Raw genomic sequence first — 25,849 nt, 5'->3', positions numbered from 1 at the left:
GTTTTTCCAGTGGTCATGTATGGATGTGAGATTTGGACTGTGAAGAAAGCTGAGTGCCAAAGAATTGATGCTTTTGAACTGTGGTGCTGGATAAGACTCTTAAGAGTCCCTTGGACTGCAAGGAGATCCAGCCAGTTCATCTAGACCAGTCTTAGATGTTCATTGGAAGGACTGATGCTGAGGCTGAATCTCCAATACTTTGGGCACCTCATGCAAAGAGTTGACTCATTGGAAAAGACCCTGATGCTGGGAGGGATTGGGGGCAGGAGGAGAAGGGGATGACAGAGGATGAGAAGGCTGGATGGCATCACTGACTCGATGGACATGAATTTGGGTAAACTTCAGGAGTTGGTGATGGACAGGGTGGCTTTTTGTGCGGCAGTTCATGGGGTTGCAAAGAGTTAGACACGACTGAGCGACTGAACTGAACTGAGCCTAACTTTGGGTGAATAGTTGAGCCCAGGGGAGAGAGAAAGAATTTTAGATAAAATGGAACAACATATTTTGCTGAAAACTCAGTATCATACTTTGACGCTGGGAGGCAAGCAAGCTTTCTCTGGCTCTCTACCAAAATGCAACACCAAGGAGAAAGACAGGTATTCTTCCCCATCCCACATCCTGCCCATGCTACTGCAGTGGACTGAGGACTAGTGGCTTCTGAAATTTCAGGGGCCGTAGCAGCACAAAGAGACAGAAGTTTCCATCCCAGGCAGTGCAGTATGGGGTCATGTCCGTTCCTGGTATCTTCATGGTAGCAGCCATAGAGTTTGCTGGGCTTAGGGTGGAGCACATGGACATCACCACACTCTGCTGTACCAAGAAGAGAATATTGGGGACTTTCAGAAATACTCGGTGTGGGAGCACTTTCCAAAAAGTTGATGCTCCACTTGAGCATGTGGGGCATGTGGCAGTCAAAGCTGGGCCAAGATACTCAAGGACTTCAGACATTTGAGGCTGGGGATATTTGAGTACATATCAAATAATACCATATATTGTTCTTTGATCCCAAACCACACAAAAGAAAGAAGTTTCTAAGAGATCTAAAACCAAAGGAAAAACCACAAGAGAAGAGAATATTCTGACTGGACTAACTTGATCTCTTTCATTCAAATATGAAAGCATTAACAGAGATGTCCTGATCTTATGCTCCATGATAGTATTTAATACAATTACAAATCAGTTCCAAATCACATCCATATTTAAGAAGGCTTTACACATTGTCTGGTGTATTTCATTTGGCATTTCATACTTTTGGAAAACTTCAGATGATGAGCTTTTCCATCGGCCACTGAGAGCAGTGGAACACAGTCCACTCAGTACAGACAGGTTCTGCACAGTTGGTAGTTGGACAAGACGACCAGAGGCACTGAAAACACAGTCTCCCAATGAGACCATAGAGTTGGAAAGAAGCACTAAGAAGGGCCTCCCTGGTGGCTCAGCTGGTAAAGAATCTGCCTGCAATACAGGAGACCCAGGTTCAATTCCTGGGTCAGGAAGATCCCCTGGAGGATGGAATGGCATACAACTCATCTAAGGAGTTTAAAGAATTCACCTGCCTGGTGAAGAGACCCAGACTCATCCAATTCAAGTAACCTTACCTCCAGACACCTAGCGGCAAAACAGAGAATGCAATGTACTTCTCAATACTTGAGCCTCACTTCACACAAACCATAGCTGCTTTATGAAAATACTTTAAAACAACTCCTAAAACACATCCCCAGGCTCAGCCTTTACACCATACCTTGGAGTATGCTCTTTACTATAACCTCTGTGTGATCAGCCAGGAGGTCCGCCTTGGTAATTGCAGCCAGGGACAGGTAGTTGGACATATTCCTGCACAGTTCCTTGTTGCCTCTGTGGAGGAATTTCACTGCAATGGGGATGGCTAATGCCATCACAGGGGGGCGGTTGTAATTCTGAGGAAATACAAGAAATCAACAAAGAATAAGTGGCTCATTCTTCATTCATTTATTCATTCATTCAAAAAATATTTATTGAACTAAGCTCCCAGAGAACAGCTGTGAAAATACAGGGCCCACTTTATTTTCCTCGTATTTGGGAATTCATACAACTCTTGTTCTAGTTAGAGAGACTTAGAGGCAAATAGGCACTTAATAGCATAGGCGGATGAAGGTCATGATAAGGAAAGTGGAGGGAGATAAGGAAGCCAAAAAGGAGCTTAGTCCAGTCTCAAGAGATTGTCAAGGAAGACTTCCTGGAAGAGGTGACATCTTCACTGAGACCTGCTGGATGAGTAACAGATGGCTGGGGAATAGCAAGACAAAAGAGTAGAAAAAAGTAGACAAAAGAAAAGAGTAGACAAAAGGAAAAGCAGAGAAGGTAGAGAGATGGGAGACCTTGTGCATCTGGGGAACTGTAAATAGTTCAGAATGGATGAGATGGGGTACAGCTGGGAAAACTGGGATAGAAGATCAAAGAGGGGACTGGAAAGGTAAACAGGGGTATGGTCATGAAAAGTCTGGCACCCTGCTAAGGAGTTTGGAATTGACCCTTAGGATAATCAGAAATCACTGATGAGAGGAATAACTCAGACTTATACTTGAGAAAAATCCAAGGAATGTTGAATACGTTGCTACCTGACTGCATCTTAAAAACTAAAGTTTCAGCTAATGAAATTAAAAAGAAAAAGATGAATGAACATAAGACTAAACTAAACGTAAGACTAAAAACTAAAGGTATTCTGGATCCTGAAATAATTCTCTTTTTGATGTACTTTGTGATAGAATATTGATATTCTTACATATAAAACAGTGCTACCAGCACTCAATTACCTAATCAGGGAATAATGTTTGGAAAATACAAATTGCTTTCTTGCAAATGAATTGATTATTCTGACAATCAACCCCACTCCTTAGGCTAAGTATAAAGCAAGAGTTGCACAGCTGCACAATGTCTTCCACTTTACATTATTATGTTAGAAATAAAAAAGTAGTTTTTCTCTAACTGTTCATGTGGAAAGTGCTTCTATCTTTCTACCCATAGATTATCCCCTTCTAAAACCTCCTACAATTCTAGGTTTGTGACAGGTGTTCAATCAACATTTGTGAAGTTGAATAACTAATGAAGAAAATGCAAAACTGCAGTGATAGTTGTGATGGGGAACACAATGCGGTGGGAGGAAGGAAGGAAGGGTGAAGGGGTGGGAAAGCGCCTGCTGGCTCCCATCCTCTCGCTTGGGTCACCAAGGCCAGCGATGGCCTCCTGGTGACGTCCATTCTCAGGGCTAGCTGATTGGGCAGGTGAGCTGTTACTTACTCTTAGCACACAGGACTTCCTCAGACACCTCCCAGGTACTTCTCTAATGAAGGCAATTACACCCTTAGTTCCATGGGTGGTCAAATGACTCAGGCACTGACCAACCAGAGAATCATATTTCCAAGTGGTACGTTCAGGGATGGACAAGTTACCCAGCTATAATGGAGGAGCTATTCAAGGGCTCTGTGAAAGAGATGCTTTCTCTCTTCTGATGTATTTGAAGTGCTGGGAATGCATCAAGAGTAGCTGTCATTTGTGACCTCAGTAGGAGAGAATCTGTATGAGATAGGAGGCAACACAGATCTGAGACAAGAGAAACCTGGTGACATCATTTGAGCCCAAGTGTCAGGCTGTGCCTGAGGCCAGTTCTATCCCTAAATGTTTCTAAATGAGCTAATTAAGTCTCTTGTGCATAAGTTTTTTTTTTCTTCCCAGTTCCTAGAAACAAAAATATAATAGACTTGATAAATCCTTAATCCATTTTTGTAGTTCTACCCATTTTTTAGATTCAAGAATCAGTCTGACTCTTGAGCAGAAAAAACAGGTATTCAACAGCCTAAGCTGATGTCCCACTGTGAAGTGAGCCATGATGGAATCTCTGACCCAATTCCTTGGTGACAAATCATGTGTTTATATAGCAGATCCACTCAGTAGGTCTCTGTCCTATTCTTCTGAGAGTTCCTAACATCATCTAACTATCAGAACCAGGGATTGCAGTCAGACTTCTCTCAGACCAGGCTTTATCAAGAGTGTCTCCCCTCCTGGTAATTTGATTAGGCCTGATTAGACTGGGCCATTCCTGGTGTGATGAGCTGTGAGGGATCCCTGGGAGGCTGGCTGCTCCATGCCCTTCAGCATAACAAGTCTGCATGTGTGCTTGGCTAGGTCTTACAGAACTGTTTGCATCCACTGAGGGAAACTCACACTGAGGGATTTCCAAAAGGCTGGTGCATGATCAGGTATGCCAGTTTACTCTCTCTCAGTGAATCCTTCCAGGTCAGGCCCTTTCACATCACCAAGATATCAGGAGCCAGATTACTACCAGAATGTTCACTCATGGGCAGAAGAGCTGATCAGAACAAAGGAATATCTTAAGGGCCATTTCATCTAGGCCAGGTCCTGCTCTATAGCCAAATCCCCATCTCTGGTGACTGGAACTTTCTTATCTATCAGAGTCAGTTTCTACTAGCGCCACCGCTTTGACAGTGCTAGGTAATGTGCCAAAATAACAACCCTATACTGAGCATCCTCTTTTCGTTGACACACTCTTCAGACTTGTGGTGTTAGGAGAGTCAATTAATTTGTCCATTTCCTCCATTATAATCAAATTCTATGCCTGCTCCCTTGTGTGCACGTAAGCTCAGTCATGTTTGACTCTTTGCAACCCTATGGACTGTCGCCTGCCAGGCTCTGGCTCCTTTGCCCATGGAATCCTCCAGGCAAGAATACTGGAGTGGGTTGCTGTTTCTTCCTCCAGGGGACCTTCTCAACCCAAGGATCAAATCTGCGTCTCCTGCATTGGTGGTGGATTCTTTACCACTGACCTGCTCCCCTGAGGTTACATTTATTCAATAAGTTGGAACCCTGAGAATGTCCCAAACCTCTCTGTTTCACCTATCAATTTCTTGAGTTGCCCCAATCTCTCCATGGTGTATTGGTTTTTGCAAGTTGACCTTTGACATATCTTTGTCCCTGTCAAGGCTGTCAAAGCCCCAGTTTTGAGAGTGGAACACAATCACACAATTCTCAAAGTTTTCCAACAAAGAATATCTTGCTCAAGGTTATTTTATCTTCTCTGAGTCTTTAGCCAAGAACAACTTGTAGCTAGAGAAGTATATGCCTTCCATGAGAGGAAAATATCTCTAGGCATATTTACCTGTAACTTTCTGAGAATCCAGGATGGAGGTATTGGAAGTAGAACTCAAGTGTTTCCTACTAATCGTGAACAGAGACAAGCATACTAAAAGATCACTGTAAAATTATATTCATAACTAATTACTAATGCTTTTAAACCTTGGGAATGAGCTAACACTTGCCAGCAACAATGAAAAAAAGAGCCTGTCTTAACCATTTTGGTCATATTTTTTTACAGCAATTCTAGATGTCCTAGAGAAAAATAGTGGGCAGCTATTAAAGTCTTTGAAGAACGGTTCCAAGTGAAAATTGTTAAAAAGTTTTAAAATGTATAATGTCATTATTGAAAAAACAAAACTCTAACACACTCAATTTTTCTGTTTTCCTCCCTCATATGTCATCTGGAAATCTCTCAAATGACAAGAGAAGTGAAACATTAAGCAAAGAGCAAGTAGTTCATATATACACCAAAGAATTGCCACCATGGCTCTCAATCTCTAAACAGCGTCTAGATAGCTCCTAGTGTTTCAAGAGGTCATGGGTACTACTGACAGCAACAGGATATGAGTCAAGGGCTAGGAGGCCAAGATGAGGCTGGGCAAGTACCACACACCCTCCTTCCAACGCTTGAGCTTTGCTCAAGTTAAGCAAAAGGATTTGCTAACGCAGTAGATCTCAGGTCCCTGAAATAACTTTATCTCCAGGATTATTTGGATTCCAGGGATGCTAATGGTATACATGCAAAGAAAGCCCCCATGATTGCTCATACAATCAAACTACTTTAACACCAATCGTTAATGCCAGAGTTTATGCTAGATCTTGCCCTTCTATGCAGATGTGAGCACAAATGGCATCTGTATCTTCTTACAGACAGTTCAATACTCAGTACTCAGGGAACAATTCAGTGAAATACAGGGTAGAAATAAAGACTTACTCATGGGGACAGTTATATCCAGCAACAGAAGCAAAACAAGAGGACTTCATTCTACATTTGCTACGGGTTGTATTTCTTAACTAGATTAGCACCAATTTGAGCTCTTGGTGGAGATTTTCCTTTGGAAAAAGCACTTTGGGAAGGTTTCCCAGTGTTTTAAAATTGAAAAGAATAAAGCTAAGTAAAAGATATATATCTATATCTATATCTATATCTATATATCTATATATCTATATCTGAGGTGATAGCTACTAAAAGTCTCTTTGGCTCTTAGGCCTTGAATTCAACTAAGAACCATAAAATCGTAATTTTAAGAAATATTAAATACCATATGTTAAAATGGCTATTTTATGATTCTTCATCCCCCATCATGGATTAGATAATCAAATTTTGGATTTACATATAATGTGCTTGGTTCTGAGCAGTATGGCTATATATAAAATCTAAATTGCCTCCACTTAAGTTTTCCTAGTGTATTTTCTGACAAGCAATAAGGAAGTGGCTCTCAGGAACCTGAGGCCAGGGGTCCCGGACTCCTCTCATTTCATGCTGCTGTCTTGTGTGGCATTAAATGATGAACTGGTACTGGGGCCCCCTCCGGGGAGAAGCACAGCTGGTGCAAATGCAAGAGGGCAGTCAAGTCTCCTGAGCTACTATGTGTTCATCTGTCTATTCATTAATTCAGCAAGTATTCTGAGCACCTACTATGTGCCATTCCAAGTTCCAGGTGCTGGGCCCACATCAGTGAATACAAATAAATTTCTATTTTGGGCAGGGGGAGACAGGCAATAAACAATGGCTAAAAGAAATAATTAAATGACAGAGTCAATGCTGTTTTAGCATCAGCATTAGCATGCAGCTGATGATAATGATGACAATACCAACCAAAGCTAATACTCATGGAGTACTTCCTGTGTCTTAAATTTTTTATGTCTATCCATCTAACCCTTACAACAAACTCATGAGGCAGCTATTCATATCATCTGCATTTTATACCTGAGGAAGTTAGGGCCTCAAAAGATGAAATGCCCAAGATCACCCTGCCAGTAAATGGTAGAGCTGGGATTGCCTACTGAATATATTTCTAGAGGAACATGAGCAGTCCTGCCTCTAAGAGCTGAAAATGAAATGCTCTCAAAACTACCCAAGGCATTTTGTATGGAATGTCAGCCAGGGATAGATTTTGAATCTTCATGCAGCATTAACTAGGAAGGAGGAAATATGAAAACTGAAGTATGGAATCAAAGTGAATGGACAGTGGAGGTCCTTCTATAAAGAAGGAAAAACAGTTACTTGCTAAATTTCTAACAGTGAATTTGGTGACTATTTCCTTCCTCCTCACACTTTGGCTCCCTTTCTCATCAAATGACCATCAGCAATATGAGCAGAGGCAGAAGAAGAGGTAAAAGGCAGAGCTTATTTGGCATCAGTTCTGCTAAGCACTTTGGTTGGTTGGCGAAGAGGCTGTAAATACTGTAACTAGTAGTGAGAATAAAACTAGGCATTGGCTATCAATATTATGATGGTAGGCCTGTCAGTTCTCTAGTTCAGTTCAGTTCAGTTGCTCAGTTGTGTACGACTCTGCGACCCCATGGACTGTAGCACACCAGGCTTCCCTGTCCATCACCAACTCCCAGAGCTTGCTCAAACTCATGTCCATTCAGTCGGTGACGCTATCCAACCATCTTATCCTCTGTCATCCCCTTCTCCTCCTGTCTTCAGTCTTTCCCAGCAACAGGTTCTTTTCCAGTGAGTGGCACCAGGTGGCCAAAGAATTGGATTTCAGCTTCAGCATCAGTCCTTCCAATAATTATTCAGGGTTGATTACTTTTAGGATTGACAGGTTGGATCTCCTTGCAGTCCAAGGGACTCTCAAGAGTCTTCTCCAACACCACAGTTCAAAAGCATCAATTCTTCGGTGCTCAGCTTTCTTTATAGTCCAACTCTCACATCCATATATGACTACTGGAAAAACCATAGCTTTGACAAGACAGACCTTTGTCAGCAAAGTAATGTCTCTGTGTTTTAACATACTGTCTAGATTGGTCATAGTTTTTCTTTCAAGGAGCAAGAGTCTTTTAATTTCATGGCTGTAGTTACCGTCTGCAGTGATTTTGGAACCCGAGAAAATAAAGTCTCTGTTTCCATTGTTTCCCCATCTATTTGCCATGGAGTGATGGGACCAGATGCCACGATCTTAGTTTTTTTAATGTTGAGCTTTAAGCCAGCTTTTTCACTCTCTTCTTTCACTTTCATCAAGAGGCTCTTTATTCCTCTTCACTTTCTGCCATAAATGTGGTGTCATCTGCGTATCTGAAGTTATTGATATTTCTCCTGGCAATCTTGATTGCAGCTTTCGCTTCACCCAGCCCAGCATTTCGCATGACGTACTCTTCATATAAGTTAAATAAGCAGAGTGATAATATATAGCCTTGATGTACTCCTTTCCTGATTTGGAACCAGTCTGTTTTTCCATGTCCAGTTCTAACTGTTGCTTCTTGACCTGCATACAGGTTTCTCAGGAGGCAGATAAGGTGGTTTGGTATTCCCATCTCTTGAAGAATTTTCCACAGTTTGTTGTTATCTACACAGTCAAAGGCTTTGGCGTTATCAATAAAGCAGAGGTAGATGTTTTTCTGGAACTCTCTTGCTTTTCTGATGATCCAACAGATGTTGGCAATTTGATCTCTGGTTCCTCTGCCTTTTTAAAATGCAGCTTGATCATCTGGAATTTCATGGTTCACATACTGTTGAAGCCTGGCTTGGGGAATTTTGAGCATTACTTTGCTAGTATGTGAGATGAGTACAATTGTGCAGTAGTTTGAACCTTCTTTGGCATTACCCTTTTTTGGGCTTGGAATGAAAACTGACCTTTTCTAGTTCTATGAAGACCTACAAGACCTTCTAGAACTAACACCCCAAACAGATGTCTTTTACATCATAGGGGACTGGAATGCAAAAGTAGGAAGTTAAGAGCTACCTGGAGTGACAGGCAAATTTGGATTTGGAGTACAAAATGAAGCAGGGCAAAGGCTAACAGAGTTTTGCCAAGAGAACTCACGGGTAATAGCAAACAGCCTCTTCCAACAACACAAGAGATAACTACACATGGACATCACTAGATGGTTAATACCAAAATCAGAGTGCAAAATATTCTTTGCAGCCAAAGATGGAGAAGCACTATACAGGCAGCAAAAACAATACCAGGAGCTGACTATGGCTCAGATCATGAATTACTTATTGCCAAAATCAGACTTAAATTGAAGAAAGTAGGGAAAACTACCAGAGCATTCAGGTATGACCTAAATCAATTCCCTTACAATTATACAGTGGAAGTGACAAATAGATTCAAGGGACTAGATCTGCTAAACAGAGTGCCTGGGGAAATATGGACGGAGATTCATGACACTGTACAGGAGGCAGTGATCAAGACCATCCCCAAGAAAAAGAAATGCAAAAAGGCAGAATGGCTGTCTGAGGAGGCCTTTCAAATATCTGTAAGAAATATCTGTATTTCTTACATGAGAAAAGAAGAGAATGTAAAGGCAAAGGAGAAATACTCATACAAATGCAGAGTTCCAAAGAATAGCAAGGAGAGATAAGAAAGCCTTCCTCAGTGATCAATGCAAAGAAATAGAGGAAAACAATAGAATGGGAAAGACTAGAGATCCCTTCAAGAAAATTAGAGATACCTTCAAGAAAATTAGAGATACCAAGGGGATATTTCATGCAAAGATGGGCACAATAAAAGAGAGAAATGGTATGGACCTAATAGAAGCAGAAGATATTAAGAAGAGGTGGCAAGAATACACTGAAGAACTATACAAAAAAGATCTTTATGACCCAGATAACCATGATGGTGTGATCACTCACCTAGAGCCAGACATCCTGGAATGTGAAGTCAAATGGACCTTAGGAAACATTACTACAAACAATGCTCATGGAAGTATTAGAATTCCAGTTAAGCTATTTTAAATCCTAAAAGATGATGCTATGAAAGTGCTGCACTCAATATGCCAGCAAATTTTAAAAAACTCAGCAGTGGCCACAGGACTGGAAAAGGTCAGTTTTCAGTTCTCTAGAATTCCATTCTAATCCATCAGCTAAGTCAGTAGTTACAACCTCTGAAATGTGAAGTCAAGTGGGCCTTAGAAAACATCACTATGAACAAAGCTAGTGGAGGTGATGGAATTCCAGTGGAGCTATTTCAAATCCTGAAAGATGATGCTGTGAAAGTGCTGCACTCAATACGTCAGCAAATTTGGAAAACTCAGCAGTGGACACAGGACAGGAAAAAGGGTTTTCATTCCAATTCCAAAGAAAGGGAATGCCAAAGAATGCTCAAACTACTGCACAATTGCACTTATCTTACATGTTAGTAAAGTAATGCTCAAAATTCTCCAAGCCAGGCTTCAGCAATACATGAACTGTGAACTCCCCGATGTTCAAGCTGGTTTTAGAAAAGGCAGAGAAACTAGAGATCAAATTGCCAACATCCGCTGGATCATGGAAAAAGCAAGAGATTTCCAGAAAAACATCTATTTCTGCTTTATTGACTATGCCAAAGCCTTTGACTGTGTGGATCACAATAAACTGTGGAAAATTCTGAAAGAGATGGGAATACCAGACCACCTAACCTGCCCCTTGAGAAATCTGTATACAGGTCAGGAAGCAACAGTTAGAACTGGACATGGAACAACAGATTGGTCCCAAATAGGAAAAGGAGTACGCCAAGGCTGTATAATGTCACCCTGCTTATTTAACTTCTATGCAGAGTACATCATGAGAAATGCTGGACTGGAAGAAACACAAGCTGCAATCAAGATTGCGGGGAGAAATATCAATAACCTCAGATATGCAGATGACACCACCCTTATGGCAGAAAGTGAAGAGGAACTAAAAAGCCTCTTGATGGAAGTGAAAGAGGAGAGTGAAAAAGTCAGCTTAAAGTTCAACATTCAGCAAAAGAGACACAGATGTATAGAATGGACTTATAGACTCTGTGGGAGAGGGAGAGGGTGTGATGATTTGGGAGAATGGCATTGAAACATGTATACTATCAGGTAAGAAACGAATCGCCAATCTATGTTTGATACAAGATACAGGATGCTTGGGGCTGGTGCACGGGGGGATGATCCAGAGAGATGATATGGGGTGGGCGGTGGGAGGGGGGTTCAGGATTGGGAACTCATGTACATCTGCGGCTGATTCATGTCAATGTATGGCAAAACCAATACACTATTTTAAAGCAAAATAAAGTAAAAAAAAAAAAAGCTCAACATTCAGAAAACAAAGATCATGGCATCTGGTCCCACCACTTCATGGAAAATAAATGGGGAAATAGTGGAAACAGTGTCAGACTTTATTTTGGGGGGCTCCAAAATCACTGCAGATGGTGATTGCAGCCATGAAATTAAAAGACGCTTACTCCTTGGAAGGAAAGTTATGACCAATCTAGACAGCATATTCAAAAACAGAGACACTACTCTGCCAACAAAGTTCCGTCTAGTCAAGGCTATGGTTTTTCCAGTGGTCGTGTATGGATGTGAGATTTGGACCATGAAGAAAGCTGAGCGGCAAAGAATTGATGCTTTTGAACTATGGTGTTGGAGAAGAATTAACAGTCCATTCTAAAGATCAGTGTTGGGTGTTCATTAGAAGGACTGATGCTAAAGCTGAAACTCCAATACTTTGGCTACCTCATGTGAAGCTGACTCATTGGAAAAGACTCTGATGCTGGGAGAAATTGAGGGCAGGAAGAGAAGGGGACGACAGAGGATGAGATGGCTGGATGGCAACACCATCTCGATGGACATGAGTTTGAGTAAACTCCGGGAGTTGGTGATGGACAGGGAGCCCTGGTGTGCTGTGATTCATGGGGTTGCAAAGAGTCCCACACGACTGAGCAACTGAACTGAACTGAACTAGGTGCATTTTTATTTTCTTCAATCATCTTCAGATATGCATTTATCCAAGAATATAATGTGCTTTGTTGGGTGTGTGTGAGGAGTATATTCTCTTTCACAATTTTCCCGGAGACAAAGAAATAAGCATTGGCCAACTCCATATAGAACCCTGGTCAGAGGAAGCTGTGGTTTGAAATAGGTACTTCCCAATAGAGGCAGGACTACAAATGGAGGTTGCTTTTATAATAAAAATTGTTTTTTGTGAGCAGCAAGTATTGTTAAGCCCATTTTATAGATGGTGAAACAGAGGCTTAGAGAGATAAAATAACTTGTTAATCACTCATTGATATGACATAAAGAACACCTGACCCTAAGGCCTTCAAGTTCCAAACTCTTGTTCTAGTGTTAGGACCAAACTGGAGCCAGGACAGGCTCTAAGGGGCAGGCTAGGCCTGAGGTTTAGTCTCTAGGAAGGCTGAGGCACTGGAAACTCCCACAGGCAGTGTAGCTCGACCAATCAGAAAAATCCCCGTAGCCCCCCGCCCGTGCCAGACCCGAGCCAATCCAGATAGGGATGCGAGGTTTAAAAGTCCCACACCTGCGTAGGGTTTAACCAATCAGCTATGCTGTTACAGGAACAAAGAACCGTCTGTATAAAAGTAGATGTGATTCAGAGCTCCTGGCTCTTGTCGGATTCCACTGTGCTGGATGAGACCTGGGCCCTAACTCGAGCTAGCAATAAACCCCTTTATGCTTTTGCATTGCTGTGGAGGTCTTATTCTCTCAGTTTTGAGGACTCGGACTCTGGGCATAACATTTGGGGACTCGTCCGGGATCCCTTTAACTGGGAAGAATAACACTCTCCTGGCAGAAGGGGTTTCCTCACTAGGAGGAGAGATCTCTAAACACCGGTGTTAATTCTGGTTAAGTCCAGCGTAAGGCCAAGGCCCACCATCGTGCTGGGGAGGCAGCTGGCTCTGTTTTCTGGTTAAGACCAGCGTAAGGCCAAGGCCTGGCATTGTGCTGGGGAGGCGGCTGGCTCTGTGGACGTCCTGCCGGTAAGATACTCTCAAGGGGAGAAAAAGGTTAAGAAAAGGGGGCCCGGGAAGACCTAGTCCTGTGTTTTTGGCCGATGTACATTTGTTGTCTGTTTGTTGCGTCTGTGTGAGTGCCGGCACTGTCTCTGCTCTTTGTGTGCTCATTTGGTCTCCTGTGTTTTTCTCTGTGATCATGGGACAAACAACTTCTACTCCTTTGTCTCTTATGACTGACCACTTCTCTGATTTTAAGTCTAGAGCACAGAATCTATCGGTGCTGGTGAAGAAGAGCAAATTAATAACTTTTTGCAGCACAGAATGGCCGACCTTCCATGTAGGCTGGACCTCAGAAGGCACCTTTGACTTGGGAACAGTACACCAAGTCCGAGATATCATTTTCCGACTGCGGATCGGACACCCTGACCAAGGCCAGCCCCCTTCCTCCCCCCCCACCCCCCCCCCGCCTTGGGTAAAACCTTTTTTTGCCTCAACAGGGATTTTCTACCCCTCAGGTGTTGGCAAAACATGTAAGAAAGAACCCAAAGAATCTCAAGGAGCCTGAACCAACGGCGCCGCTATATACCCCATCTTGCAGGGGAAATTGTTAGGGGAAGCACACTGATTGAAACCGCCCCACCCTGGCCAGGCACCATAGTAACCATTTGCATGAGTTGTTTTATGACAGAAGATCCTGATAAAGAATCCGGAACTAATTAGCCTCCACCAACCGGAAGAGTTCGGGAAAGGTTTAAAGGAGACACCGCCTGTACATTGTGAGCCATGTGGCAGAGCAGTTCTCCTGGGTTTCCTTACCCTGCTGCTCTCCACCTGGGGGCCCTTTCCCAATAAAATCTCTTGCTTTGTCAGCACATATGTCTCTTTGGACAATTCATTTCCGAGTGTTAGGCAAGAGCCCAGTTTTGGGCCCTGGAAGGGGTCCCTCTTCCTGCAACAAATGGTGACTCTGGTGGGATTCTTCTTCACCGAGACTGACATCCTGACCACTCGGGGTACTCAGGGGCCAGCTTGCCTGCCAATGGACCAGACCCAGTGGTCGCAACTGGGACCCTTTTGTCCCTGGTCTCCTCCTGACGCGGACAACTGGCCACAGTGCCCCGACCAGTAAGAAACAAGAGACTTTATTGATCTTTCTCTCCTTCTCTCTCTCTTTCCTCTCCTTAACCCTTTCTATCCTTCCCTGTTTTTCTAGTCCCCTGATCCTGGACGCAGAAATCTGGTCGAAGGGCCCTCAGCCTGAGCTGAGGATTGGAGACTGATCACCTCCTCTTGGCAGAAAACTCGAATTCTGGTTCTGATTTCTCGTAGGGCCGAGTTCCAGTCCTCCCTTCTCTGGAGGCCCAGGGAAAAGTCCCGTAATGCCTGGGTATCTGTAGGTGGCAGGAGACATCTGTAAGGCCACCCCTTTTGCCCCCTCTCCTGCCTCCTCCCCCTTCTTCTTTCAACCTGGCTTCCTTTCCTCCCTTAAAATCTTTGAAGTTACGCAAAGGCTTGGTGGGCTACAGTTCACAGGTCGCAAACAGTCTGATACGACTGAGCGACTTCACCTTCACTTTGATGAGGACTGCCGGGTTTATATGTGTGTTTTAACTCTGTGATCTGTGTAGTGATTTTTGATGGCCATTTTGCTTTGTCTGGCCACCATGTGGTTTAGACCTGCCGCCATTTGTTAGAACTTGATTTTCTTTCCCTGTGCCTTGAGACCAGGGCTCTCAGGAACACTTATCTAGACTATCTCTAACTCCTGACACTGGGGAAAAAAAAAAAAAAAAGACTTGAAGCTAGATCTTGCACTGTGTCTGTCTAAATATGTCTTGGTATGTCTCTGTCTCTGGGTAATATTTTTGAGGTTAATATGTATATGAGATCTATTTATCTGGCTTAAAAAAGGTAAGCGCTTACAAATCAAGTAATTCTAAATTAAACAATAAATTCCAGGTTCATGTGAACTGGAAAATATTCAATGTTAAATACCTGATATTAATGTTTGTTTGTTGTCCTATCTAATATAGACATGTCTTAGAATAATTAACGTTAAAAAAATATTTTCATTGTATCTAGGTTTAATATGTTAAATATTATATCTGTTACAAGTTTGTCAACAAGAAAATTACCTCAAGTAAAAAATACTTCAAAAAAATGTAAATGAGATATGAGCTTTTAGATAAACTCTATTAAAAATAATTATGCTTTAGGAATGTCTGTCTTAAATAGTCTGTCCAAATTGGGGTAACTTGAATTGGGTTGTGCTAAACTAAGTGATGAAAGTTCACTGACTAGCTAGCTCATTTCCAAATAGAGTAAGATTTTGAAACATTTTACTGAACATTAGTTTCCTCTTACAAAGAAGCTAAAGAAATTTGGGACTGTTAATGACTAAAAATAAGCTGGCGCAAAAACTTGAATTTGGCTTTTCTCTCTGTTAAAAGGACACACTTTCTTCAGATGTTGAACTGCATTTGACAATAGATTTAAGTTTATTTGCCTCTTAAATGGTCTGTTCTGTATTTGCCTCTGAAATCCCATATTGTTTTGGCTGAGTAAATAGCTATTGTTTCACAGTGACCTATAGTCCCATCTGACTGAGTGCTCGAAACCTTTCTGATATTTGTTGACAAAACTTCCTAAATCATTCTATGAAGCACTTTTGGCTTCTAGCTAACTTTGGGAAGCTTCAGAGGGCCCCTGAAGCATCCCAAAGAGAGATATTAAACTGTGTTTATTTGGTTGGTTAAATTACATAAAAAAGATGATCAAATTAGTAATAAATCTGCTCATATTATAATGTATGATAAAATAACTAATACAGATATCCTAAAAATTATATGGAGTTTTTAACATTCTGATATGTCCTGGTATTTTAATGAAAAACCTGATGACTTCACAAAAAATTAGCAAAAGGACTAAATGAACCAGTAAATATGCTTATAACTTTATGGTTTCTATCTAAAAAATTGTGGGTTTAAATCTTATGTTTTCAGGGAGTAAGGAAAATCTTCCTCTCAAACTAATTATGACAATACGTTGGTAAAATTAAACGTTATAAACAAAACAATTATATTTTCTGACTCCTCTAAAAATGGAAAGTTCTTAGGTTTCCAGTAAGTTTATCAAATGAGTTAGGAAGGTTATCTCACGGATACAAAAATCTCAAGAAATTTTTGAGACCTTAAGAAAAGAAAAAATCACCTAGATTTGTTAGGCAAAATCTGTGATAAGCCTTTGGTCTGAGATTCCCAGCCCTGTTTTGTTTTAAAAGTTCAGTCTGAGACTTTATAAATGTTTCAGCAAAATAAAAAGCCTATGATCAATTATGGTTATAAAAATCATCAGACCAAAATCAGTGAAAACAGACTTATTCTGCAAACAAACTAGCCTTAATTTAGCTATATTTAATAAAAATAAGGGTAACTTTAAGAAAAAAAAAATATTTCAAAATGTTAAATACCAGTTTGTTAATGGAGGTCTACATCTAGTAAGACTCATCTCTTAGATAGTTCTTTGCTGTTATGTGATGTTAATGTAAAATTTAATTAAATTCTTAAAAAAAAACCACTCTAAGTTTGTTTCTGAAGCTTATCTCAGTAATCTATCTTTGGATGAAGATCAGATGCCTCATGACCTGCAACCAGGACTGAAAAAAGACATAATTTAAGGGACTGTCTCCAACATGGATGGAAGGACTTTTTTTATCAAGAGAAACTACACTACACCAGGATGAAAAGACGAAGACATCAGAGGTAGACAGCTTCCCCAAGATGCTGGACCTGATTCGTATGATCATTTATGTTTTCCTGACTTCTTAGACCTTTGCATATAAGTCAAATGCTTTTCTATCATAGGCCTGATCCTATGCTAGTTTTAAAAATCAATCCAATTGTTGGGTTTGTGGCCAATTACCTGTGTCTAGTTCTGGGTTACCTTGGTAAATTTCTCTACTACCAGACTCTAACTGGTTGGCCCTGAGAAAATTTACTTAAAAAAATTAGTCATATTCAGGTCACTGTGATATTACTAGATAGGATCCCCTCACCGGGCCAATTAATAATGCCTGCTCTGACTCTGGCTATAAATTTGAGCTTTTTTTCTACTACCCAAGCTCAATCAGAACAAGAAAAGTTTCCTCAAAGGAGGGGAAAATCTCCCACAATTATGGGGTGGATTTATATTAATAATACCAGGCTACAGTAATTTAGGTTTAAAGTCTCCTCTATGTTGAAAAAAAAAATTAAATCATACTAAAGATAATCAGTCTAGTAACACTAAAAAACTGGGCTATGTGCCTTATAAATGGTGCCAACATGTAATTTCTCTGAAAGATAAAGATTCTACAGGACAGACTAAGTCAGATGACCTGAAGATCTACTGGGCTACATCTAATGGAAGTTCCTAACTTAAGTCTTACTTGTGACTTTACTAATACTGCTGGCTATGTTATTTGTATTTCCCCTGTTTTACAAAATTGCTGTTTCTTACACTGTCAAATGTGTGTGTGAGGCCTCTAATAAAATAATATATAGTCCCATATGAGATCAATGATGGTAACAGTGTAACTCTAGATATGGCAAGAAGCAACAAGAGGAAATATTTTCCTGGACCAAAAAGCTAGTAAGACAGGTGGTCCAGAGAATTTTAAATACTGTTTTATGGCCTAGTCCAGTAACAGCACATTGAGTGGCCTGTTTACCTGAGAATGGACACTCTCAGCACCATGGGATAAAATGATCATAAAGTGCCCCCCTCATAATCAGGGTCAAGTTTATGAACAAAAAGGGGCTCTGCCAACTGAAGACTGACACTCGCCATCTACATCTACGAAGATTAAATCATGGCCGCTGCAACTGCTGACTTTGAACGCCCCTGAAAGGAGTTCAGGGTAAAATTCAGGAATGAGGCACTCTGTGCTCTGGAAAACAAAACTGGCAAAACAGGCCTTCAGATAGTTAGATCTTTTCAGGAAAAGATTTTATGAGTCCCAATTCTTGCATCTTCTCATGCCTAGAGAAACACTGACATCATTAATGGTAAAATCTACTTTGGCTATTAAGGAAAAGTTTACAATTAAAAGTCAAAATAGAGTAGCTGTCATTCAGATATCCTGGAAAATAACTAAGTGATGCTATGGGTGTACTTTCAGATTAGACCGTGTATTGCTAAACACTTGAGTTTTCTGAGTCGTGTCAGGCTTAAATGCCACCATTTTCAAAACGATGTCTGCTGGAAGCTAGTAAATTCCAGTTATCACTCCTCCAACTACTTCTAACTGGGTCTGTTACACCAAAATGGCAGACCAAGGGATTAGGATTTTAATCATACAAGACTCAGATCTAGAACTTGGAACTCAGAAATGCTTCCAATTCAGTGTCTATACTCCAAGCTGGGGCAGTCCTATGCCCCATGTTGACAGGAAGTTATCACAGTCATAGTTGCCTCAGGTAGAGAGAGACTTCTGCTCTGCTAGGCAGGCCTACGCCCATGCACAGCAGGAAGAAGTTACAGAAGAAAGAGACCTCCGCCCCAATTCCCAAAAAGTATCTTGAGTATAAAGTCTCTCAGGGAGCTTATGTACTGCGTTAGGGGAAAAACGTTGTTTTTATGTAAATCACTCGGGTAGTAAAAAAAATCTATGGCCAAAGTAAGGAAAGGGCTAGCCCAACGGAAAAGAGAGCGAGAGGCCCAACAGGAATGGTTTGAGTCCTGGTTCCAACAGTCCCCATGGTTAACAACGCTGATTTCCACCCTGGTGGGCCCTTTCATAGTGCTGCTACTGATTCTCACTCTTGAACCCTGTATCCTAAATAGACTTATCACATTTGTTAAGGAGCACATCAATACAGTCCAGGTACTAGTACTGAGGCAACAGTATCAGGCCCTACCCCAAAATAAAGAGGAAGATTCCTCTATGTAGCTGAAGACAGGGGGGAATGTTAGGACCAAACTGGAGCCAGGACAGGCTCTAAGGGGCAGGCTAGGCCTGAGGTTTAGTCTCTAGGAAGGCTGAGGCACTGGAAACTCCCACAGGCAGTGTAGCTCGACCAATCAGAAAAATTCCCGTAGCCCCCCGCCCGCGCCAGACCCAAGCCAATCCAGATAGGGATGCGAGGTTTAAAAGTCCCACGCGTGCGTACGGTTTAACCAATCAGCTATGCTGTTACAAGAACAAAGAACCGTCTGTATAAAAGTAGATGTGATTCAGAGCTCGGGGCTCTTGTCGGATTCCACTGTGCTGGATGAGACATGGCCCTAACTTGAGCTAGCAATAAACCCCTTTATGATTTTGCATTGCTGTGGACGTCTTATTCTCTCAGTTTTGGGGACTCGGACTCCGGGCATAGCTCTCGGCATCTCCTAAGGAAGTCAGAATTTCAGACTGGGAGATGATCTGAGAGATCACCTTACAAATGTCTAAGGGCATGGAGTGGGTTGCCAAAAGAGTATCACCCAAGGCAAAAGAAGCCAGAACTCAGAAAACATCGTTCACACATGTATGGATTCTGTATTAAGGAAGATATAGAAGTTGAATTCTAGAAGTTAAAAAATTATTTTACGATAAATGAGGTAAGTTCATACAGTTAGGGACCAAGAAAAAAAACAATTTAAAATAATTCTACTAAAAATAGACTAGGAATGGACACCTGATGTAGGTTTGAACGTAAGTTGAAAAAGAAAATTTAGGGGAAAAAAAGGCAGAAAGTTTGTGTGTGTGAGGGAACTTATTTAGCTTGAAATGACAGTGAAATGCCCAGGGGGAAAAAATGGCAAAGGACGTAGGCAGAAGAACTGGTGGGCCCTTGCTTGATTTAGATAGCATGATATTGGGATTGCTTATTTTGGGAGTAAGGTGGGTGGAGGGAATCTGTGCTTGTATAGCTAAAAATGCTAAGTGGTTGACTTTAAAGTTGATCTACTGTTTTATTTTACACACACACACACACACATACACGAGAATGAGTCATCTGGGTTTGCCCATGTTTTCCACAAGAACCTATTTTACAAGCAGGACAAAGTCTTCTTTTCAATGTTTATTGCACAACAAAAAGTTCCCCTTGAAGTCTGATGAAAGCCAAATGCCAAGGCTAAAACCACAGCCTTGCCTTCGGTTCATGGCAGGGGGTAGGGGGTAGCTGACTTCCTGGGATCACCTCCCCAGGGGTAGCCTCGACAAATGGCTGCACTAAGCTCTGAAAAAAGCAAGCTTGCCTTCAGGGCTTTCTGCCCTCCATTATTACACCTTCTGCTGCTCGGAGAGCACACAATGGACACCCTGTGCCCACACTGGCCCTACAGGCTGGAATCATCCCCTCTGTGACTCACTTGTCTCTCAGAACCAATATAGCTAACTTTTAGCCCCTTTCTCTGTCCCTTTCCAAAATAGCAGTGCTTGTCCTCAGGGCCCTGCTCTCAACAATCTTACAAACTCTCTGACACTGAATCACTGATCAGCAGTGAGTTCCATGTTTGGGTTTGTTTCTTTTTATAGTCCTTAGCCCATTCTGGAATCTCTACTGAATTAACTGAGGATTCCTGTACATTGTTCTTGTAAAGGCAGCAAGTAAATTAAATCTAATTATTAATTTGTTTTGTTGTGACTTTTTTTAATTTCAAAAAGTAAAATTCTTTGTGATTAGTTATACATACACTATTTTTGAAATTATTTTCTGTTGTAGCTTATTACCAGATATTGACTATAGTGCTATTCAGTAAACCCTGTGCTATACAATAAACCTTTGTTGCTTGTTGCATATCTATTTTTTAAAATTAGAAATCTAGCATTCTGTTCATACTAAGTCAAACAAGTAGATTCAAAATGCAATTTTTTTTTTTTAGTTAGGTAAAAATTTGTAAGGTTTCTAAAATATATATATTATACATATTATTTATATATATGTATACAAGAGCTTTTCTACTATGTTTGATAAAGGCTTGCTAGAGAAGATGGAGAAATTGGAAAATATAAACTAAATGAAATGACAGCTCGGATGAGTTTCATGTTTTTATTTGCTCCCCACCACCCCCTTTTCAAGTAGGAGACATAATGCCTTCCCAGAATGAAACATCTCTTTATGTTAGAATGTGGGGTATTTTGGAATGACAAGGCTGCTCAGTTCTCTGATCTCAGTCTCATTTCACAAATCTGGACTACTGGACAATCTGTTTTTTCTGCCTGGAATGTTTTCTCTCTGAACTTTTCCTACCTGGCAAAACTACCAGTAGTTGCTCATAACACTTTCAAATTCGATCTCCATCCAGAAAGCCTTCCAGACTCTCTAGAACTGTGTTAACACACAGTCATGTGAAGACCCTAAGCCCCTGGAAAGTGACTATTGCAAGGTAATATGTGCTAACACACACAGTAGATGTATGAGACTTAGTATACAAAAAACAAGTAAAATGGTTCATAGATTTTCACACCGATTACATGTTTAAATACATTTTGGATATACTGGATGAAGGGAAACGTAGTATTGAATTAATTTCATTTGTTTCTTTTCACTTCTTTTTGAGGTAGCTATTAAAAAATTTTAAGTCCCGTATACGGCTCATGTTTGCAGCTTACATTTTATTTCTATTGGATAGTGCTGCCAGAGTCTAGACCATTGGTTTTGAAATCACAGGGGGAGCTGGAGAATGCAGCTGATCTGTGAGTTTCTGTCTGAAAATTTGTGAATGGCAATTTGGAGTGAAATAATTTAGGTTTCTGATGTGTCAGTAACATAGTCAAGAATAATCAACAAACAAGCGGTTACTAGCAGTCACCAGTAGAGGGTGGAGGGGCAATATAGGGGAGTGGGACGTAAAAACTATTGGGTGTAAGATAGGCTCAATGAGGTACTGTACAACATGTGGAATATAGCCAATATTTCATAGTAATATAAATTGAGTGCAACCTTTAAAACTGTAAGAAAAATAAAATTAAAAAGTAATAAATAAGCAAGATAAAAATAAAAGAATAATCAATGAAGAATGAGTATACTAGGTCATTGTGGTTACATACAACAGCATTAATCTTCCATTAATTTTGCTGAAATACTCATTTCTTCCCTTTCCATCTCTAACTCTAGGGACAAAGGAAAATAGCGTGACAGTGTGTATGCATGCGTGCTAAGTCATTTCAGTTGTGTCTGACTCTGTGTGACCCTACGGACTGAAGCCCACCAGGCTCTTCTGTCCCTGGCATTCTCCAGGCAAGAATACTGGAGTGGGTTGCCAGGCCCTTCCCCAGGGGATCTTCCCAGTCCAGCGATTGAACCCACATCTGTCCCTTGCATTTGCAGGTGGGTTCTTTATCATTAGAGCCACCTGAGGACAGTGTGTGTAGAGCCTTATTTTTTCAGTTGACTAGCCCCTGGACTGAGCAAACAAAATGTAATATGCTCACAGCAGAATAAAGAAAAAACAATGAAGAAAAATGAGGACAGTCTCTGAGACCTCTGGGACAATATTTGAATTATAGGGGCCCAGAAAAAGAAGAGAAAGAGAAAGAGTCTGGGAAGATATTTGAAGGATTATAGTTGAAAACTTCCCTACCATGGGAAAGGAAATAGCTACCCACATCCAGGAAGCACAGAGAGTCCCACACATGATAAACCCAACACATGGAAACATGTATTAATTAACTAACAAAAATTAAATACAAAGAAAAATATTAAAAATCAGCAAGGGAAAAGGAACAAATAACACACAAGGGAATCCCCGTAAGGTTATCAGCTGATTTTTCTCTAGATTTTTAGAGGCCAAAAGGGGGTAGCAGGATATATTTAAAGTGATGGAAGGGAAAAACCTAACAAAGGTTACTCTACCAGCAAAGGTCTCATTCAGATTGAATACAGAAATCAAAAGCTTTACAGACAAGCAAGCTAAGAGAATTCAGCATCACCAAACCAGCTTTACAACAAATGGTAAAGAAATTTCTCTAGGCAGGAAACAAAACAGAAGACCTATAAGGAAAACCCCAAACAATTAAGAAAATGGTACAGGAACAGATGCATCGATAACTACCTTGATGTAAATGGATTGAATGCTCCAGCCAAAAGACACAGACTGAATAGATACAAAAATAAGACCTGTATATATGCTGTCTGGGGCTTCCCTGGTAGCTCAGAATCTGCCTGCAATGCCAAAGTCTGTAGTTCAATTCTTGAGTAGGGAAGATACCCTAGAGAAGGGATAGGCTACCCACTCCAGTATTCTTGGGCTTCCCTGGTGGCTCAAATGTAAAGAATCTGCTTGCAATGCAGGAGACCTGGGTTTAATCCCTGGGTTGGGAAGATACCCTGGAAGAGGGCATGGCAACCACTTCAGTATCCTTGCCTGGAGAATTGCATGGACAGAGGAGCCTGGTAGGTACAGTCCATGGGGTCACAAAGATTTGGACAGGACTGAGCAACTAAGCTTCCCTGGTGGCTCAGATGGCAAAGCGTCTGCCGGCAGTGTGGGAGACCTGAGTTCGATCCCTGGGTCAGGAAGATCCCCTGGAGAAGGAAATGGCAACCCACTCCAATTCTCTTGCCTGGAAAATTCCATGGATGGAGAAGCCTGGTAGGCCACAGTCCATGGGGTTGCAAAGAGTTGGACACGACTGAGCGACTTCATGCATGAGCAACTAAGCACAGCACAGCATATACGCTATCTACAAAAGACTCATTTCCGATCCAGAGACACATGCAGACTGAAAGCAAGGTGGGTAGAATAAGATATTCCATGCAAATGAAAATCAAAAGAAAGCTGTAGAAGTAATACTCATGTCAGACAAAATAGACTTTAAAATAAAGACTATTACAAGCGATATGAAAGGACATGACATAATGATCAAGGGATCAATCTAAGAAGAAGACATAACAAATGTATATGTTTATGCACTCAACAAAGGAGCATCTTAATACATAAGGCAAATTCTAACAGCCATAAAAGTGGGCGTTGACAGCAATAAAATAATAGCAGGGATTTTAACACTCCACTCACACCAATGGATAGATCATTCAAACCGAAAATTAATGAGGAAACATAAGCCTTAAATGACACATTAGACCAGATAGAGTTAGTTGATATCTATAGGACATTCCATTTGAAAGCAGCAAAATACACTTTCTTCTCAAGTGCACACAGAACACTCTCCAGGATAGATCATACCTTGGGTCACAAATCAGCCTTGGTAAGTTTAAGAAAACTGAAATCATGTCAAGCATCTTTTCTGACTGCTCTGAGATCAGAAATCAATTGCAGTGAAAAAAACTGTAAAAAACACAGACACATGTAGGCTAAATGATACGTTACTAAATAACCAAGAGATCACTGAAAAAAATCAAAGAGGAAATAAAAAACTTCCTAGAAACAAAAGACAATGAACATATGATGACCCCACAACTATGGGATGTAGCAAAAGAAGTTCTAAGAGGGAAGTTTATAGCAATACACTCCTACTTCAAGAAACAAAGAAAATCTCACATAAACTAACCTTACACCTAAACCAACTAGAAAAAGAAGAATATACAAAACCCAAAGTTAGTAGAAGGAAAGAAATCATAAAGATCAGAGCAGAAATAAATGAAATAAAAATGAAGAAAACAAGAGCAAAAATCAATGAGACTGAATGCTGGTTCTTTAGCCAGACTCATCAAAAAAAAAAAAAAAAAGGAGAGGACTCAAGTCAAAATTAGAAATGAGAAAGAAGTCTCAACTGACACTGCAGAAATACAAAGGATCATAAGGGACTACTACAAGCAACTATATGCCAATAAAATGGACAACCTGGAAGAAACAGACAAATTCTTAGAAAAATATAGCCTTTGAGGACTGAACCAGGAAGAAACAGAAAATAAAGACTGTTCACATGTAATGAAATTGAAACTGTGATTCAAGATCTTCCAACAAATAAAAGTCCAGGACCAGGTGGTTTCACAGGCAAATTCTAGCAAACATTTAGAGAAGAGATAACACCTATCCTTCTCAAACTCTTTTTAAAAACTGCAAAGGGAGGAATACTTCCAAGCACATTCTATGAGGTCACCATCACCCTGATGTCTTTGTCTCTCTGATAAGAGATTTCGCAAAGAAGAGAAAATGACAGGCCAATATAAATGATGACCTTAGATGTAAAAATCCTCAACAAAATACTAGCAATCCAGATCCAACAACATACTAAAAGAATCGTACACTATGATCAAGTGGAATTTATGCCAGGCATGTATGAATTGTTTAATATATGTGAATCAATAGGATAGAACACACTAATAAACTGAAGAATAAAAACCATGTGATCATCTCAATAGATGCAGAAAAAGCTTTTGACAAAATTCAACACCCATTTGTGACAGAAAAAACAAACAAACAAATATAATAAAGGCCTTATATGACAAACTCACAGCTAACATTCTCAATGGTGAAAAACTGAAAGCATTTTCTTTAAGATCAGGAACACTTCATTATTCAACATAGTTTTGAAAGTCCTAGCTAGGGCAATCAGAGAAATAAAGAAATAAATGAATCCAAATTGGAACAGAAGTAGAACTGTCACTGTTTGCGGATTACATGATATTATTCATAGAAAACCCTAAAGACACCATCAGAAAACTACAAGATTTAATCAATGAATTTAGTAAAATTGTAGGATACAAAATTAATGCACAGAAATCTCTTGCATTCCTACATGCTTACAATGAAAGATAAAAAAGAGAAATTAAGGAAACAACCTCTTTTATCACTACAACAAAAAGACTAAAATACCTGTGAATAAATTTACCTAAGGAGGCAAAAGACCTGTACTCAGAAAACTGTAAGATACTGATAAAAGAAATCAAAGAAAACACAAACAGATAGAGAGAGAA

General features: G+C 40.6%; 1 protein-coding gene across 1 annotated transcript in view; it reads right to left on the bottom strand.

Annotated features, from left to right (window-relative positions):
* Positions 1 to 25,849, bottom strand: part of VEPH1 (ventricular zone expressed PH domain containing 1) — a 266,803-nt gene that overhangs the window by 199,848 nt on the left and 41,106 nt on the right. Inside the window, exon 4 of the mRNA XM_013965131.2 lies at positions 1,742 to 1,916. Within this exon, the coding sequence (XP_013820585.2) occupies positions 1,742 to 1,916 (175 nt within the window). The remainder of the gene's footprint in view (positions 1 to 1,741; positions 1,917 to 25,849) is intronic.

This window comes from Capra hircus, chromosome 1, assembly GCF_001704415.2.
Source record: "Capra hircus breed San Clemente chromosome 1, ASM170441v1, whole genome shotgun sequence".
In the NCBI taxonomy this organism is placed as follows: domain Eukaryota; kingdom Metazoa; phylum Chordata; class Mammalia; order Artiodactyla; family Bovidae; genus Capra; species Capra hircus.
The sequence above is the reverse complement of the archived record's forward strand: the minus strand, read 5'-3'. Positions and strand labels throughout refer to the sequence as shown.